General features: G+C 41.1%; 1 protein-coding gene across 8 annotated transcripts in view; it reads right to left on the bottom strand.

Annotated features, from left to right (window-relative positions):
• The window catches only part of LOC129179123 (protein FAM184A-like), a 56,048-nt gene that overhangs the window by 8,867 nt on the left and 26,823 nt on the right, over nt 1-20,358 (bottom strand). For 2 of the 8 annotated variants that reach the window (XM_054771977.1, XM_054772003.1), the window contains 9 exons: nt 20,117-20,231; nt 19,897-19,994; nt 18,707-18,860; nt 16,464-16,591; nt 15,783-15,967; nt 12,159-12,305; nt 11,955-12,072; nt 11,774-11,878; nt 147-10,084 (listed from right to left, as the gene is read on the bottom strand). In XM_054771977.1, coding sequence (XP_054627952.1) covers nt 9,752-10,084; nt 11,774-11,878; nt 11,955-12,072; nt 12,159-12,305; nt 15,783-15,967; nt 16,464-16,591; nt 18,707-18,860; nt 19,897-19,994; nt 20,117-20,231 — 1,383 coding nt within the window. In that variant the 3' untranslated portion in view covers nt 147-9,751. Of the gene's footprint in view, nt 1-146; nt 10,085-11,773; nt 11,879-11,954; nt 12,073-12,158; nt 12,306-15,782; nt 15,968-16,463; nt 16,592-18,706; nt 18,861-19,896; nt 19,995-20,116; nt 20,232-20,358 lie in introns of those variants that run through there. The other 6 variants (XM_054771994.1, XM_054771985.1, XM_054772019.1 and 3 more) reach the window with 6 other exon arrangements.

Genomic DNA, 20,358 nt, shown 5'->3' with positions numbered 1-20,358 from the left:
AGGGGCTAGGATTAGGGGCTAGGATTAGGGGCTAGGGTTGGGGTTTTAGGGGCTAGGATTAGGAGCTAGGGTTGGGGTTTTAGGGGCTAGGATTAGGGGCTAGGGTTGGGGTTTTAGGGGCTAGGATTAGGGGTTAGGGTTAGGGTTAGGTTTTAGGGGCTAGGGTTAGGGGTTAGGCTTTGGGTTTTAGGGTCGACGTAAAGTTGTTCAGTGACACTTAAGTTAGTACGTACCCCATAAAGGTAAGATCCACTTCCCCATGGGACAAAAACAAGCTCCAAACCAAAGCATTCCTTGTTTGTTTTAAAAATAACATTTCACTGTGGTAGAAAGTCACCAGGAAGGCTGAGAAGCCTGGTAAGGTCTATTCAGGGGTTCTGGAGAGGATCCGTCAGATAATGAAATTTTGGATTCAGTAGGAGCAGTGTGGTTTTCGTCCTAGTCCTGGAACTGTGGACCAGCTCTACACTCTTGGCAGGGTTCTGGAGGTTGCATCGGCGTTTGACCAACCAGTCTACGTGTGTTTTGTGGACTTGGAGACGGCATTCGACCGTGTTACCCGGGGAATTCTGTGGGGGATACGAGGTACCGGACCACCTAATCGACTCTGCATCGGTCCGGTGTGGTGAAGAGGGAGCTGAGCCGAAAGACAAAGCTCTCAATTCAGCGGTCCATCTCCGTTCTTACCCTCACCTGTGGTCTTGAGATAAGGTGAGAAGCACTGTCATCCGTCATTGAGGGGAGCCAGATGAGGTGGCTTCTGGTCAGGATGCCTTCAGGGCACATCCGCCCAGTAGAAGGCCTTGGGGACACATGGGAGAGAATATGTCTCTCAACTGGCCTGGGAACTCCTCGGGATGGAGCTGGGTTAGGGTTTAGGGTTTAGGGTTTAGGGTTTAGGGTTTAGTGTTAGGGAGGAGCTGGACGAAGTGGGTGGGGAGAGGGAAATCTGGGCTTCCCTGCTTAGGCAGATGCCCCCGCGACCCGACCTTGGATAAGTGGTAGAAGATGGATGGATGAATAATAATGTAATAATACATCAAATAATAGATGTAATAAGGCATCCAACTTTTATATCTATTTTCTTTAATATATTTATTTAATATATTAAATAATATAATCTTAATCTTAATTTAATAGTAATATATTTTATGCTGCTAAAATTACGTAAATTTACGTAAAATGATGCCTTTTTCCGAGATAGACTTTTTCCTCTTAATATTTTGACTTTATTCGTGTAAAATTACTTTTTTTTTTTTTTGTTTTTTTTACAATTTTGCTGATTGCTGTTTTTTAAAAATACATTTTTATAATGTATCGCAGGCCATTAAAAGAAGATCTGTGGGCCACAAATCCTCCACTGAAGCTGCATTCTGCCTTACAAATAATTTACAGTGCTTTTATTTTAGTTGCTAAGAACTTTCCTGTGACTAAAAATGCACAAAACCGTCCGTCAAACATCACAACCATCATTTTATTGTCTGATAACATACAACAGAAATGATATAAATATAAACATTGTTATAATCGTTTTACATTTACATCAAAAAGGACGAGACAAACCAAAGTCCGACAGTCCGTCGGTCCACTTTCAGCTCGAAGACCAACCGCCGTCCTCTTTGCGGTTTGTGTGACAGGAGGCGGAGTTGAAAGTGAAGAAGAACCGAGCCGGCGACTGGACTTTATAGAGCACGACACAAACATGGAAAAAAACACCCTCCCATTTCAGGAAGTTGCAGTTCACTGACGGCCACCTGGTGGCAGTATTCTAACAGGTGGTGAGAAACACCCCCTGCTGGGCTGATACATTTAAAAACACTCGGGTACTTGGGGGGGGGGGTAAATAAGTATCATATTAAAGAGGAAGTGATTACATTTTCACGTGAAGCGCCCCCCCACTCGGGGTGCTGGCTGCAGGATGCTGGCAGCCATCAGTGGCGATGCAAACGTGTGATTACGATGGACGCTTCAGTGCACCCATCAGCATCAAATAAACGAGTGCTCGGGAGAAAAGGACGTAAAGCATCAGAGGTGATTGAAAGTTACCTTGGATACCTTTCCAAGTCTGTGCATGTTTCTTTTTTTTTGGAAAACATTCACAATTTAAGACCACAACAAGAGCGTCACATCGATTGACATGTGCAAAAACGTTGGAATGCTCCTTTAAAAGTCTCCCTTCCCTTAGGATGTGCTTCCTGGCCACCAGTCCTCACAGGACAACCCTTTAACTGCTGACACCGCCCGCATGGAAAGTGAAAATAAAGTGCAATTCAATGCAAAAAAATAAAAAATCAAGTCATCACAGCTCAGTGTGATCATCACAGTGTGCAAGGTGGAATGACCCAGCAGTGGTTCAACGTAGGGGGTGCACGACATAATAGCATCTTCCGTGGTTTGTTGCACTGATAGAAAAAGAAAAGAGGGGGCGCGGTCTCGGGACGGCTCTCCAAAACCACCGTGAGTGCGATTCGAAAAGATACATTCTCAGAGCCGTAATCCTGTTCCTGTTTTCACGTCTCCATCACATCCTTTCCAGCGTTGGTGTTGCTACGGCGCTACAGGATGACGACAAAGACAACATCATGCACCAGTTGGAAGACGTGCAGAAAGGGGGCTACAGCAGGTGTCCGTTTCAGCCCCGCAGTCCACGTGAATGCTCCCCAAATAGGGGGAATTATTGGATTCTAACATACAGTACACCTTTAAAGGGACAAAAAAAGGTGAAAAGGTGCAAAAGTCAAGTGTCAAGGCTAAAAATCAGCATGCCTCACGTAGTAGCATCCCAAGAAAGGTACTTGTTCTTCTGGGAGTGTGGAAGAAGACGGGCAATGAGGTTACAGTTGCTGGTGCTGGTAAAGTACGACGCAGTGTTGGGGCCACACCGAGAAAACAACAAATAAGATGAGATTCCCAGAATAAAGTCGTAAATTGGCGAGAAAAAACTTGTAATGTTAGGAGACAAAAATTGTAATATTATGAGAGTAAAGTTGCAAATTTATGATAAAAATCTGGTAATATTACGAGAATAAAGTGGTAAATTTACGAGAAAAAAACCCTGTAATGTTATGAGAAAAAACTTATAATATTACGAGAATAAAGTACGAAATTTACGGGAAAAAACTCGTAAAATAATGAGAATAAAGTTGCAAATTTATGAGAAAAAACATTGTAATTTTACGAGAATAAAGTCGCAAATTTACGAAAAAAAATTTGCAATGTTAGGAGAAAAACAGTAATATTACGAGAATAAAGTCATACATTTACAAGAAAAAAAGAGTAATATTACAATAATAAAGTTGTAAATTTACCAGAAAAAACTTGTAATATTACAAGAATAAACTGGTAAATTTAAAAAAAAACTTGTAATGTTAGGAGAAAAAAAACATTAATTTACGAAAAAAACTTTGTAATATTAGGAGAACAAACTCATAATATTACGAGAATAAAGTCATAAATGTACGAGAAAAAAATCTTAAAATTACGAGAATAATATTTAGATTTTTTTTCTCATACGTTTCTGACTTTATTCTGGTAAATTTACAACTTTATTCTGGTAAATGTATGTGAGTTTTTTTCTCGTAAATGTATGACTATTTTGGTAAAATTACAACTTTATACTTGTAATGTAAATGTTTTTCTCGTAAACTTACGACTTTACTCTCGTAATATTACGATATTTTTCTCCTAAATGGACGACTTTATTCTTGCAATGTCACAAGTGTTTTCTCGTAAATTTACTAATTTATTCTCCTAAATTTACAAGTTTATTTTCTCGTAAAATTATGACTTTACTAGTCATAATATTACGATTTTTTCTCATAAATGGACAACTTTATTCTCGAAATCTCCGATTATATACTTTTTCCCAATGTGGCCGTAATACTCGTCGTAGTAAAGCCAAGTGAACATAAAGCATGAAAAATAAAGGTTGGTGGGACAGGAAGTGCCCAAGCTCGCTGCAGTGTGCAAGTCGCTAAGGGTAACTGGCGCTCCTTCAACACGCCATTGTGTGTGTGTGTGTGTGAGCTTTTGGGAATGGCAAACGAAGCAGATGATGACCGTGCACTGGAGACTGCACACACCACTGAACATCGGCGACATTCACACTTAAATAAGACTCCCAAATTGGCTAATGCAAACTTTCAAGTAGTTGTTGTTTTTAAAAGGACGGTAAAAGAAACAAAGCGTTTGCGTGCGAGACTGCAGCATCCTGTGAGTGTTTATGTTTGCGTTTGCGTTTGGGCTCTACGCTCTGGAGACACGAAGAAAGCTCAATGCTCCCTTTCATGCGCCTCAGTGAAATTCACACGGGGGGGGGGCGGATCGATCCAAACATCTGTAACATCGATACCGATGGTAGGATCGGTAATGAACCCATACTAGCGTATATCAAGGTCAAGACAAGACAAAACATGCATTTATCGAGGCAGATTGAAAGGGAAAACATGTTGTCTTGCTGGAAATGACATCGTAGCGACCACCTTGGGTGAACACTTTCAATGAGGACACATTTCACTCACTGAAAACATCAAGTATTTGCAAGTCATCAGACCGAGTCACCTTTCATTGATTTTGCTCCAACAATTGTAAGTAATTCAATACTAAATTGTATTAGCTACATTTTGTTCATTATTATTCAGTTTCCTTGCATTTTTTGGGGGGCCTCGACATGCACGAAAACTCGCCAAAGTTTGCAAGCGCAGCGAAAAAAAAGGGATATTTCAGGGGTCCCAAACTCACTCAGTAGTACGACGGCGTATTTGGGCCACATTGACAAAAAAAGAAACAATCCGAGATTTCGGGAATAATTTATGAGAAAAAACTTGTAATATAACGAGAATATACTCGTAAATTTACAAGAAAAAATATAACGAGAATAAAGTTGAAAATTTCCAAGAGTTAAGTCGTAAATTCACGAGACAAAACTCATCATATTTCAAGAATAAAATCATAAATTTACAAGGAAAAACTCACAATATTGCGAGAATAAAGCCTACATTTACGAGAGTAAGGTCATAATTTTCGAGAAAAAGGCGCAATATTCCGAGTACATGCTCGTAAATCTACGAGACAAAAACTCAAAATATTAGAGAATAAAGTCAGAAATTGACAAGAATAAAGTAGAAAATTGACAAGAAAAAAGGTGTAATATTCCAAAAATAGTCATAAATTCACGAGAAAAGAGGTGTAATATTACAAGAATAAAGCTGCAAATCTACGAGAAAAAGTTGTAAAATTACAAGAATAAATTCGTAAATTTACACAAAAAAAGGTGTAATATTACGAGAATAAAGTCATAAATTTATCAAAATAAAGTCGCAAATTTACAAGAAAAAAAGCCTAATATTCCGAGAATAAAGTCGTAAATTTACGAGACAAAAGCTTGTAATATTATGAGAGTAAAGTCATACATTTACAAGAATATACTAGTAAATTTAGGAGAAAAAAGGCATAATATTACAAGAATAAAGTGGTAAATTTACAAGACAAAAACTCGTAATATTACGAGAATAAAGTCATAAATTTACGAAACTGAAGTCGTAAATTTACGAGAAAAAAAGGCGTAATATTACAAAAATAAAGTGGTAAACTTACAAGACAAAAAATATACAGGGTCAGGCAAAATGATCTGACACATTTGTAAGTTAAATAAAAGGCAAATAAAGTCAAGAAACAAAAAAGTGTTTTTATTTTAGTACATATAATGCCATTTTGCTTTGTTTCTTTCTAATGCCATTGTTTTTGGTTTCATTTTCAGTTGCTGCCATGAATTGGACTGGTGAGCATCGCGCTTTCATTGTGGAAACGTTTATCAAACAAAGGAATCTGTAACTGCAACACAACGAGCGTTCCGTGTGCACGTCAATCTTGGTAGACATGATCCCTACCAGCTCCAAACGCCATCTTCTTATGGTCACCAACTTCACAGCGACTGGATCTGCATTGAGTGTGTGGACAATAATGGATCCCATTTGACTGATTTCATTTTTAAAACATAATGAAACAGAATGGCATTATATGTACTTTTCCAAAATAAAAACACTTTCTTGTTTCTTGACTTTATTTGTCTTTTATTTAACCTACAAATGTGTCAGATCATTTTGCCTGACCCTGTAATATTACAAGGATAAACTTAAAATTCATGAGAAAAAACTCATAATATTACACAAATAAAGCCGGAAATTTTCAAGAATAAAGTTGTAAATTTACAAGACAAAACCTCATAATATTACAACAATAAAATCATAAATTGACAAGAATAAAGTTGTAAATTTACGAGAAAAAGGTGTAACATTACGAGAATAAAGTGGTAAATTTACAAGAAAAAACTTGTAATATTACGAGAATAAAGTCATAAATTTACTAAACTAAAGTCGTAAATTTATGAGAAAAAAGGCGTAATATTACACGAATAAAGTCTTAAATTTACAAGAATAAAGTTGTACATTCATGAGAAAAAAGGCATAATATTATGAAAATAAACTGGTAAATTTACGAGACAAAAACTCGTAATATTACAAAAATAAAGTCGTACATTTACAAGACAAAAACTCGTAATGTTATGAGGATAAAGTGGTAAATTTACTAAACTAAAGTTGTAAATTTATGAGAAAAAAGGCGTAAAATTACAAGAATAAAGTTGTACATTTATGAGAAAAAAGGTGTACGATTCTGAGAATAAAGTCATAAATTCACGAGAAAAAAGGCATAATATTACGAAAATAAAGTGGTAAATTTACGAGACAAAAACGTATAATATTACAAGAATAAAGTTGTAAATTTAGGAGAAAAAACTCACAATATTGCGAGAATAAAGTTGTACATTTTGAGAACAGAGTCGTAAATGTAAGTTTGTTATTGTTTTTTCTAACTGCAATCATGATCAAGAAGTTCACAAAATCATCCAATGATCTTGAAAAATGTCAAGTCAAATCGTCCAACCTGACCGTGTATTTATGGCCCCCCCCAATGTGTACATTAAATCCAATAGAACTCCTCCAGGTGTCTCTCGTCTGATGACAGAGCAAAGAAAAGCAGTTGCTTGTGAAGAAGATTAGGAGGATGAAAAATGTCCGCTTGTCTCACAGTGAGGTCAGAGGTCACCGCAATGGGACAGCTAGCTAAACTTGGCAAGAGGAAGCCGGAACTACGCTACAGTCAACAACAATCCGACATGTCGACCCCGTTGTCATAACAGAATGAGGAGAAACATTCTCTCGTGCCATGCAACCATGCATTTTTTGTGGTGATGCCAAATATGAACGAGGCTCCACCGACGGCGATTACGTTACACTTCCTGCTACCCTCGCAAAATCCAAACGTAGTTATCTGTCTCATTGCGTCCTCTTTAAACAGAATGGCAGTTTTGCCCGTCAGAAAGAGAAGTAGCGAGCGTACAGCTCCTGTGTTTTTGCAATGTAAACTTTGCTTTTTCCTGCCTCCATTGCCTTGGGGTCTGATGGTGGCGCGTTTGCCTCATGAAGGCTGAGGGAGGGAATAGAAACATTGGTTAAAATGAGTCGAAGGGCCGAGGCAGTAACACTCTGATGTGGCAAATATCCCCAACAGACATGCACGCATCATCTCCAGCGAGTCTTGAGCGTGTGAAGCGTATCAGAGGTACCACGGTACGTGCCGAGCATGCTCAGAGGGGGTGCAGGACCTCACATTTGCATTCTGACACAGTTTTACCTTCAGGAAAACCACCAACATGCCAGACAAACACACACACGCCACAAAAGCACATTTAGAAACAACATCTCCACACGACATTTAAGCCGGTCTGGCAAATGTACTTAGAAAACCTGTTGAAGATTTTTGGTTTTCTAGACATTTGTTGCCGTAAGTAACAAAAACATCTTATTTTTCTCCTGCAGGGTTTCCATAGAGGTCATCCGTCAGCCCACTCGCTGAGAGAACAAAAGCACAGCAGCGTTATCTCGACAGTCTCACATTTGCAGCCGGCACTTCTTTTTTTTTGGGAGTTGCTTTGAATGCTAAGTCGCAGTAAAAGTGGCCTCTTTTTATAGCAACGAAAAGCAGACTGGGATTTGATGCCGTCTCAAGTGGTTATCTGGTAGGGGGATGAAAATGTGCTGTAGGAGCATCACGAGTACAAACTGTGGTTTTTCTTACTGAATGTGCATTTGAGGAACAACATCTCCATCCTGCTTCTTCACACTTTTAACACTAAAATAATGGCCATATTTTACCGACTAAACTGTAAGTCGCCATGACAGTATCACGTGATGTGACGTTAACGTAGCAGAACGTTAGACGTAATTCAACCACACCAGGGGTACCTATTACGTCCATCGCGAGCTACCGGTCGATCACGAAGGTAGTTTGGGTCCATCGCATAAACGCCATCCTTGTGACCCCCTCCTGATTCGCTCTTGCTGCCCCGCGGCTATGGCACACGACGACGTGATCACGTCTCAAACTACACGCAGAGATGCAACTTTCATCTTTATTCATTCCAGGATGGACAAACCAGCTCAGCGGTAAGACGCCTTATCCATAACAAAAGTAATCCGTTCACTTGTGGCGGATAGTTATGTCAATTTACGACACAAAAACCTGTAATATTACGAGAACAAAGTCGTACATTCCCTAGAAATGGCACAATATTAAGTGAATAAAGTGAATAAAGTTTTCAAGATTAAAGTCGTAGGTTTATGAGACCAAACCTTTTGATATTATGAGAATAAAGTCGTACATTTTCAAGAAAAAAGGTGTAATATTATGAGAACAAAGTCGTACATTTCCTAGAAATGGTGTAATTTTATGAGAATAAAGTCGTACATTTTCAAGAATAAAGTCGTACATTTTTGAGAAAAAAGGCGTAAATTTATGAGAAAAAAAGTTGTGATATTACGAGAATAAAGTGGTAGGTTTACGAGAAAAAAGGCATAATATTCCAAGAATAAAGTTGTTAGTTTACAAAAAAAAAGGTGTAATATTCCAAGAATAAAGTTGTTAGTTTATGAAAAAAAAGGTGTAATATTACGAGAATAAAGTCTTACATTTTCGAGAAAAAAGGCGTAATGTTACGAGAATAATGTCATACATTTCCTAGAAGTGGCGCAATATTAAAATCGTAAATTTATGAGAAAAAAAGCGTAATATTACGAGAATAAAGTTGTAAATGTACGTCTTTATTCTTATACATAAAGAGTTGTTTCTCTCCACTATAGGCTCAAGGAGTGAATGCGGGTGAACATAAATTCACATAACACGCCAGCGAGAACAAGCAAGTTACCGGGAAGCAATTTCACCAAGCTCCTGATCTCTTCCTACATCACTGAATGGCTGGAGCAGCATATATTTATCCCAAGCTTACAGCGCCCTCTCGGGGTTGTCGTCGGTTCATGTTTCCTCCTTCAGTATGAGTTGACTGTAATTTGGAGAATCAGCCAAACTATGAAAACAAAGTGTGACTTATAGTCCGCAAAATACGGTCATTGTAAACTCAAACGGCTGAAGGTTTGAGAATGGATGCGTTCTCATTTAAAGAGTCGTGCAACAAAAATTAGCTGACTTCTTCTGAGGGGAAAAAAAGACCTAAAAATGTCAATTTGCCAAAAATAGCGTTTGGGGTGAGCGGGTAAGGGAGCAATGGGTTGGAGGGGTGAGGGCGGTCGTGAGCAGAACTAAAAGGGGAGGTTGGAGGGTGACGGTGACAGTGGGGGCAGCAAGCACGGCTGCCGCGTCATCTCAAGGCCGCCGTGGCAGCGAGTCACATGGTTTCTCACCTCCTACAACTTGCCTGATGCTGCGGCTCCTGAGGATGAGGAGTATGAGCGACAGCATGATTGGGCGGGGGATGAAGAGGAAGCGGTGGCGGATGCTGAGGCAGGTGAGGGAGAGGGCGCAGGGCCGGCTGAGATTTCTTAAGACGGGGGAGGGTACGTCGGAGGGGGGAGTGAGGAGGCGCTGATCGGCCTCCCGGTCCTACCTCCTCCACCTCCAGTCCCTCCTCTTCCTCGCTTGCACGACTCACGGCGGGAGGGCTGACGAATCGGAGAGCTGACTGGCTAGGAAAGCGGGCCAAGCGTTGATCTGATTGGCTGCCTGGTTTTAACTACACACACACACACACACAGAGAGGCGGGTCGGGGAGGAGGGGACACCGCATGATAAGTAAAGCAGCAATGTTGTGGTCTTTGGGTGGTAGCAGCCCACGTAAGCACGCTGCAGTTGACTTCTTCAGTATGAACACATAAAACCCCTAAAAGACAGCTGGGCATAGGCCGGCCACCATAATCGATCATTCCAACCATAAAAACGATCATTATGACGCCCTCGATAAATGGACACGTGCACGTATGCGTGTGTTTGCGTGTCTGCTCGTGGATGACGAGAGGGTTCACTCCGCATCAGTCTGTGTGCATTGGTTCTATCCTGGAATGAACGATTAATAGATGACCACACAGCAGGAACAGCGGGTATAAACATGAGGTATTGGTTCATCTTGGTATCACTTTTGGTATCGGTATTGGTTCCAGAGCCGACTGTGATAAGTCAGTTTCCTTATTTATGAATCAAATATTTTGGGAATTACAGCATAGAAACCTGTTGCGAGCCCTCTAGACATGAAATAACACCCCTATAGTCACCTTTGCACTTGTACATGTTTTCAGAATGAAAACAAACACAAGAAAACACGAATAATCCCAAAAAGTCCAAATAAAACTATTAATAGAGCCTTCATTTATTTCAAGTTACACGTTTCAAATTGAAACCCAAAACAGCGACATTTAAAAAAACACTTCTATCACTTTTTCAGAACATATTAATCAATAAATCATGCTGTTTCGTGGTGGAATACGTTCCAGTTTTAGTCAAAAATGTGCATATTTAAGCAAATTTGATGTTTTTTTGTTGCCCAAATTAAGCATTTCAATGCATAAAAACGGCTAAATGAATTAAATACAAATACAAGGCTTTCAGAAGACGCATTTAAAGATAGTTTGGAAGTTGTGCTGATATGTAGTATTCTACACTGGTCACTAGGTGTCAGTAGCTGGTTATGACTCGATCGCCGGAATTAACAGGCTTTTATTGCCGGTTTGAATGATCTCTCAACAATAAGCGCTAACACGGGCTACTGTTGTGGCTGTAACCCACACCAAGCTAAAAGTCAAGTCTGAGCCCAAGAAATCACTTCCTGTCCGCCCCCCACTTAGCTCCCCTATGCACTGGAACACATTTACAGCAACACACATGAGCACGAGTCTTATTTATGTCTTGAAACGGCTTATTTTCTATCATCGTGTCTGCTGTATTGGCTAATGCGAGTGAAAGGTGACTACAGCGGTGATATTTCATGTCTAGAGGGCTCTAATAATGTTAAAACCCGTATTTAGAAGGTTGTAAACAGGTTTTCCACGCTCTAAGCAGGAAAATATTCTAGTCCTACTTTACTTAGCACGGTCGTGTCTCAAACCAATTAACCACAAAAAACGAGGGATGACTTTATTTCGTTTTTTTGTAAACTACAACATTTTAACCGAAACACTTTTTTTTTTTGCATTGCTGGGTGCTAGAAATCATGCGGTTCTACATCCTCATAGTGATGCATTCAGGATCCACCCGCTCCTTGCCCGATAAATGTCTACAAGGACACAATATTTGTTGTTGTGTATCGCAACACATGCATCGCGTGCCAACATGCAGGTAGCCCGCACTACACACAATCTCACGATATGTTTGTGTCGGGATTTCGGGAGCATTCAGGCACAGGCTGATGACGCCACACAAACCCACTGACCTTGATCAGCGGGTTGATGACTCCTACATTGGCGCTGGAGTTGAAGACCTTGCTGAAGCCGGTCTCCCTGTTGACTAACTCCAGCTGGTAGAACTTTTTGTCATCCTGTTGCAAAGACAAAAACATTAAGGACAAAGCGTGCTTTATTTCGGACTTCAGCCTCAGGATCGGGTTTACTCACCACCAGCTTTTTGACCAGAGCCTCCCTCTCTGTGACCATCTCACGGAGCTCCGCAATAAGATGCAGATCTTCAGGTCGGCTCTCTCTGTTCCTCAACTTCTCCTCGGTACCCTCCAGCCTGGAAGGCCGTGCACGAAGGAGTAAGCAGAGAACACATCAGTGATGGGAAGAAGATGAAATGATTCTGAGGATTGTGGTTCTTACAGGATTTGCAAAGCGGAGATCTTGTCTTTGAGAACCTCCTGGGCCTTGTTGAAGTCAGCCAACATGATCTGAGTCTCTCTGTGATGGACCACGCTGAGCTCCCCCATCTCCCGCTCGTGCCTCTTTGCAAAGTCTTGTTCGTGAGCCCTGCAGCAGGGACACAAGCAAACAGAACAATTCCGTGTGTAGTGGAACCTCGGTTTTTGTAGGATTCAGTTTTTGACAAAAAGTACTGCCAAAAGTATGTCTCTGTTATCATAAGGTCAAAAGAATAGTGAATCTTTTTCAGTTAGGACGCTACAGCGTTCCCTCGTTTAGCGCGGGGGGATAGCTTGCCAAAATAGCCCGCAATAAGTGAAATCCGTGAAGTAGTGTTGTAAAGTAGGCTGTAAAACCCTTCACCATACACTTTATACACTTACCTCAGGCAGGCACTAACATTTGATCACATTTCTCTCTTGTTTCAAAACTCAAAGTTCAAATTTCGCTCGAATTTTAATGATCAACTTACAAGACCGCACACACGTATATTTCACTCCTCTGATCGTGGCTCATCCTGGCACCGTGAGGCTGGAGTGTTTTTGTATCCTTGTTAAAACACATTCCTCCTCCTCGTCCTCCATGAACCAAATATTTGTTTACAGTATTCCAGGCACCCTGCAGCCGCGTAACTTCTGCCTCCATTCAGCACGTATGATCCTAGACGCTAGCGATCATACGACAGGACACAGGCAGTTCTGCACGAAGGAGATTGATTGACCATGTTCTACAGCCATCAGAACGCGGAACACAATGGGCGGGTTCTCCCTTTCCCAATCAGAACTGTTGTGGTGCGGACACGTCTGGACACGTCTTCAACTCTCACATGAGTATACAACACCCTCTACTACAAGGACGCAGAGCACAACACGCGTACAAAAAACATGCAAAATTGCGCTTTAAAAAAAATTTGGGTAGCAAATCTGCGATTTAGCAAGATTTTTGGCCTTCTGATCCGGTACCGATTCTTTTTAAAACATTTTTAATAATAAGCTTTTGTTTCAAACATGAATGTGTGGAATTGAATATGGTTATGAAAATAGCTCTTCAAAGCATTCAAAATAATGCAAGCTTTTTATTCCACAGTGTGACCAACAATATTGTTTTGCTTTTGTAACAAACCTCTGTGAGTCAGGTCCCTAATCCAATAAAAGATCCAATAAAAGTCCGTCCAATAAACAATAAAATGAGAAAAATGGGCGTTCAAAATACTTTTAGGGTAGGACTCATCATTTGACGTGGTTATAGATCAATTTGTGGTGTGATTTAGAATATATGACATTTTCTTTAACAAACTAATTAAGTCATTTATTTACATTCCCTAGTACAGTATAAACAACCAGCAGTTAGAGCAGCACTTCCGATGCGAGCTGCCCGCACCATGACACAGCAGGCCGGGCCCAGTGATGGAGAAGTACCGCTGTAGCTACGGAGCCGAATATTCGACGTCCAACTTGAAACTAACTTCGCCACGGTACACCGCGGACATGTCGGACATGTTGCCTCCCCCGATCTCATAGCAGAAGCCGATATTATCCAGTCTTCAAAATACAGCGGATTGGCAGCTGATCCCGATCCTGAAGATGGGATTGGGACATCCCTACTGCAGACAGATTCCTGCCAGGGACACTTCTGGTTGTGTCCCTGACTTGCTACAACAAGCTGTTGTGCGGACTCGTCTAAGAAAGCAGAACTTCCATCCCTCTGTCCTTTCCAACTATAGGCCTCTTTCCAAGCTACCATTTTTATCCAAAATATTACAAAAAGTGGTCTATACTCAGTTACATTCACATCTTAACTCAAATGACATCTGCGAAACGTTCCGATGTGGTTTGAAATCTCGTCATAGTACAGAAACAGCTGTCTTCAAAAAATGGAATGATCTTCATTGAATTGGTGACTCCGGCAGTTCAGCTGTGCTGGTACTGTTAGACCTGACCGCGGCATTTAACACGGCTGACCATCGTCCCGAGTCATGTGCAGGCTTCAAAGGTCCGAAAATGGTTGAAATCATACTTATCAAACAGGTTCTTCTCCGTCAACCTTGGAACCTTCTCTTGCGCAGTACCTCAAGGCTCAATCCTGGGCCCTGCCCTATTATCTTTTTGCTGACTCTGGGATCCATTTTTAAAAAATATAAAACCCCATTCCGTTTTTTCACAGATGATGTACAATTGTATTTGCCATTCAATTCTGAAACAGACTCATCTGAAAAATGACTTCAATGTCTACAAGTCGTAAAAGCCTGGATGTCAATAAACTTCCTCAAGCTCAACAACAAGACAGAGATTGTCGTATTTGGTGACCCCGACTTTCTCTCTGGTCTTATCAGCGCAGTTGGCCCACTTAGTTCCCACTGCAGCACCCCTGCAAAAAGCCTTGCTGTTTTTATTGAAAGTTCTTTTAAATTTGATAAACAGTTAAGTTCAGTGGTCAAAACGGCCTTTTTCCAGCTCAGACTCCTCGGGAAGGTTAAGTCAGGAACCAGATGGAAACAGTTGTTCATTCTTTGATCACATCTGGCCTTGACGACTGTAACTCCCTATACTTTGGCCTTGAACAGTCCCCCACTCACCGACTACAAATGGTCCAAAATGCGGCTGCTCACCTGATCACAGGCTCTAAAAGGCAGAAACACATCACTCCTGCACTCGCTTCTCTCCACAGGCTGCCTCTTATTTTTATAATTCAGCTCAAGATCCTATTATTTGTTTTTAGATCACATCATGGGCTGATGCCACCTTATTTATCACACTTCAGCCAGAGCCCGATTCACCTCATTCCAACATCAATTCATTCAACAAAGTCAGGACATTCATGCTATTAGCCACAGCACAAAAATGCCCGCATTTTTTTAATTCCAGAACGCAAAATGCCTTTGATCTAAAGAGTTGTAGCTACTTCCACATTTCTCAACCCATTTAGACCGTTCCAACATCAAAACATTCAACTAATAATTACGGACATTCATGCCATTTTCCACATACCAAGAAATCCAACTTTCTTGACATTCCCATTTTTTCGGAATGCAAAATGCCTTTGATCTAAAGAGTTCTAACTACTTACACATTTCTCAACCCATTCAGAAAGTCAAAATCAAAGTCAAAATTCTCAAATCATTGGGGACATTTAACCTTCCCGGTACATTGCACTATCATGCTTGGTGTTCGCAAGCTAACATTAGCATGTTAGCATTGCTACCATGCTAACGTTAGCATACTGGCATTTTTAGCCATTTTTGTGGCTAGACACATATATAAACACTTAGCACTACTATGCTAGGTGTTAGCATGCTAATGTTAGCATGTTAGCATTTCTAGCATGCTAACACTAGCATATTAGCATTTTTAGCCATTTTCATAGCTAGACATATATAAACACTTACCACTATTATGCTAGGTGTCAGCATGCTGACATTAGCATGTTGGCACGGCTAGCATGCTAACATTAGCAATCTAAATATGTAGATAAAATAAATGTAGGACTAATATTTATGGGGTAAACGGTTTAAGGGAGACACATCAGTACGTCCACATGCTGGCTACAGATCAGTTCAGAGATCATTAAAAAAGCCTCATGTGTTACCTAATCTGATGATTAGCTTCACTGCGCACCCGAAGCACCTCTTTGCCCTTCAGCTCCAGCTCTCGGGTCAGGGTGTCAATGGTCTCATTCAACGAGTGGATCTCGTGGTCCAGATCTGTGATGCGGTTGCTTCGGGAGCACATCTCCGCCTGCAGGTCCGAGATACGAACCAGCAGCTCTTGTTCCTGCGCGACACAGAGGAAAAGACAAGTCCAAAGATCAGGGATGCGCACCGAACCTCGGTATTGTTAGGGCATGGGTGCAGATGGCGCAGAAAGAAAGCGGACTCGGCCCTCCGCAGCAAGAGCAAGGTCTCCGTTGCTCTCCACACCAACGCAAAACGCTTCCTCCTCATTATCAAGGCAAGGTGCATTCACAAACACAGGAATTCTGAACAACGTTACAACACAAGCATGTGTGTGTGTGCTGTGATAATTCGGACAATTTGTTGTGGATTTGATTTCATATTGGTGAATTTATGACTTAGTTGTCATTGGATTTATTTTACTGAAGTATATAAATTGCTGCTCTGCTCAAATTGCATGTCCCAAAATACTGTTTTTGGACAAAATGTGTATGTTTTCCATTTTTTAAGTAGAGGTTCGAGGACCGTTCATGCACCAAAAGTACCGATGTGGCACTGACGTCAGGTGTCCCGAGCAAAAATGAGCTCCTGGTTACCTGCTGGTGGCTATGCTCCATGGCCTTCTCGAGCTCTCGTTTGGCGGAAGAGTTTTCTTTCATGTGGATCTGCTTCAGGTGCTCGATGGCTGTGGCGTGGAGGTGGTTTAGCTCGGCACGAAGGGACGCTGCCAGAAACATCAAGAGACGCCTTTGAAATCAATGAGTCACTGAGCGTGCGATCTAGGAGAGTCCCAACGCACCGAAAAATCTAACCATGCGGGGACCGCATTCATATTCTACATTTTGTAAATCAACCAATGTTATATACGTGTATTATTACTATGAACTTTGCCTTTTTTTTTGCAAATTTCTGCATTTAAAAATGTTTTTTGTTAGATTTTTGAAAAATAAATATTTCAACTATATTCTTTTTTTCTCATAATATGATGACTTTATCCCAAAACACAACATTTTCTTCTTCGTTCTCAACCTAATTTTACAAAAGTTGCATCTTTATCTTTGTTTTGTTTCTCACAATATTTAAAATAATTAAAATAATACTTTAAGTAAAAATCTTTAAAATTAAACATCCTCTTTTGCGTTTACATTTACAACTTTGTCCTGTATATAAATATTACGATTTTACTGTTGCAAAATTCTGACTTTTTTTCTTGAAAGATTAACTAATTAATTCATGTCATAACTTTATTCTCCTAATATTTTTACTGTTCTCATAAAATCACTGCTCTTTTCTTCCATGTTTGCTGTTGGGTTTTTTTTAGTTTTCCTGTTTAATTGTATCTTAAGAATGCGCAGAAGGTGGCCCACGAGCCACACTTTGGACATCCCTGATGTAGGAGGACAAATCGATGAAACTTGACACATACGGTAAATTCCGGTGTAGAAGCCGCACCAGACTATAAGACACACATGTCCACGTCTAAACTTATCACACAGCAACCTAACACCCAAAAGGTGTATCCAATAAACATACAAACTTGTACCAATACGAGTTTAAAATGAAAAAAACATTTTAAAGTTTGCCCATAATGCACTTTGTCTGAGCAAACCATTTCATTGGAGGACAAGCAGCATAGAAAATGGATGGATGTCGCTGGAATGCTGCATCTGTACACCAGAGGGAGCCGGAGGTACGCGGAGCCCTGAGGGAGGCTGACGTCATTGCAGCGCCCCAATGAATGCATTGCTCAGACGCAATGCATTCAGTTAATAACTCCAGCAAAACACAAAGCTGGTGTCCGTGTTGATCTTGCTGCCACATCGTGTCTTTGGAAACAATCACGGCTTCAATGAACTCATTCACTCCCAGCCATTTTTCCAAAGACAACCCCCTTCAGTAGCGGCCAATTTAGACCATTTTGACTGATCTTTCAAGGCCCACAGAATATTGTGCTCTATGGTTATATAAACATGGAACCTACCCAAAGAAGGATTAGACTCACGTCTTTCATCAGGAAAAAAGTTTGTTTCTACCATTTTCCGTTCTTTAGTAATCAGCAGTAAAACATAGGTAAGTTTCAGGAAAATATCAGTTCCCGACTAAAGGTAAAAAAACATCTTTATTTTTGCTTTTGTGTCAGCTCAAGTATCTAAACAACTACACCACAACATAAACAACACAAAAAGTTTTGTTTTACATCAAAATAACAATTTATTTACAAATATAACACCATGAACTCTTTATCATTTTCGCATTTGGAACGGAACTATGTGAGTGCACGTGTGTGCGCGTGTGCATGCATTAAAATTTCCCTACAATGCGTGCTTAACCTTCTGCACGCTACACTCCTCCACACTCTCTCACTTCCTCCTTCCTGTCATGTGTGATTTTTACATCTGCGCGATCCCTGCCGAGCTCTTATCGAAGGCACTTCTGCTGTTTTTATGGCTTAAAAATGGCTCTGAAAGTGAAACGCCTGACTGGAGAGTTGCGTTGTCACCTCTTTTTTCCTCCCCTGCAAAAAACCCCCGTAAAACTCGGATAAACACGTTGTTGGGATTGGGCATTCGGGTTTATAAAAACATCTTTGGTGTTGATTGAGTTAAGGTAAAAGCAGCCTTAAATGTTCGTTTATCCCTTTCAGTCATTTATGTGCATTTAGAAACGTTTTACGTTTTACGTTACATTTCTGAGACGGTGCGTCGCAGTTAGCAAAGAACTACAGAGCCATGATGACATCATGGGCGACGGACCTGACTTCAAGTTCCCTTTTCCATCGATTAGCAAGCTGCTAACACAGACGTTTTGTGATAAAAATACGTTACAAATTTGCATTTACCCAGTTTGGCTTTGCCCTCGTCTTCCAGTTCAAATCTCAGCGTCTGGAGCTCCTGGTCTGATTGCTGTCTGAGGATGTCCAATGTCCTCCTGTGGGCCTCCTTCAGAGCATGAACCTCCTCTCTCTGCTCCTGCTTCAGACGCTCCTCCAGTGCCTGGACGGTGACAGAAAGCAGGAGGAAGACGATGCTGAAAAATGTGAAGTTGAAACTAAAGCGAAAAACATCCCTAAAAGATACGAAACCTGATACACACATTGATATGAAATGTCGCACAATTTTCTGCAAGAACTGAAATAACAATAAAACATCGAAGAAAAGTCCCCTCAAATTGTTTTGTTCGACGAGGCAATCAAGACCTCATTTATTAATCCTCTTGCATGAAATGTTTCTGCCTGCGTGGTAATTATAGTAACAGATTAGCATCAAATCCTCCATTAGCTTCCTCCATTTTTTAAAATAATTTTGTAGAGAAATGAGCAAAATGGACGAGGTAAAACAATCAGTTCCTCCGCGGCAGTGTTGGTGGTTTTCTCACAGGCTCATTATTTGTTTTCCGGCTTTCCACAAATCAGCAATTTGTCTGCATTGATCATGTTTGCCCTCTGGCAAACGCACGCTCAACACTATCATTTCCTCTCCTGAGGAAATGACTACAGAAGAACGCCTGCATCGCACTGAAACGTGAAAAGAGAAACTATTCAGACTGAACTGCTAGGAGACGGAGGGGCCTCATTTATGAAGGTTGCTGCGCACAAATAAGTTGAGTTCGTGCAGGTGAAACGTACGTGAGCATCTTTCACCGCAAACGTTTGTATTCATATAAAAACTTGATGAGTATTTATTACGCAGTCTTTTCAGACACTGCAAAATAAAACCCATTCATGAAAAAACACACACAGCACCACACGTATTTCACAATGGATGCTTGAAGTCTCCCTCTAATTGTGGTCGTAGTGTACATTTATTTGTGAGAGCATGAATGCGTACAGTGGTGTGGAAAAGTGTGTGCCTCCTTCCTGATTTCTTTTTTTTTTGCATGTTTGTCACACTTAAATCTTTCAGATCATCAAACTAATTCAAATATTAGTCAATGACAACACAAAATGTAATGTTCCCTGGACTGCTTCACCGTACTAAGCTAGGGGTGGGGGCAGCTGAGGCCCCCGCGTGGATTATGCATGTATCGTACCCGGATCTGGTGCTGCCGGGCCTCCTCCATGGTGCTCAGTGCGCAGCAGTGAGCCTCTTGTAGTCGATGTTCTCTCCTCTGATGTTCCCTCTGCATCTCTGGGAAACGCAAACGAGGCGAGTTGTCACACACAAAGCACGATTGCCGACGTCAATGCCGCCGCAAGTCGGCTTTCAAACTAAATACGGCGCTCGTGGGGTCTGATGTGTCTTCGGGTTACCTTTGAGCTGCTGGCTCAGCAGCTCCCTCTCTTGGCTGAACTGAGACTGCAGCTGCTGCAGGGCCGCCTGCGACTGAGATAGCTGCAATTCCAGCGACTGTTTCAGCAGAGAGATCTGCACGGGGGTGAGGGGAAACAACATACATGTCAAACTGTTCCACGTCATGCATCTGGGGGTGATGTGAAGATGGAAGCTACTAACAGCTTGTCAGTGAGAGCCAAAGAACAACTAGCATCCACCA

Source organism: Dunckerocampus dactyliophorus, chromosome 1 (genome assembly GCF_027744805.1).
Source record: "Dunckerocampus dactyliophorus isolate RoL2022-P2 chromosome 1, RoL_Ddac_1.1, whole genome shotgun sequence".
In the NCBI taxonomy this organism is placed as follows: Eukaryota; Metazoa; Chordata; class Actinopteri; order Syngnathiformes; family Syngnathidae; genus Dunckerocampus; species Dunckerocampus dactyliophorus.
The sequence above is the reverse complement of the archived record's forward strand: the minus strand, read 5'-3'. Positions and strand labels throughout refer to the sequence as shown.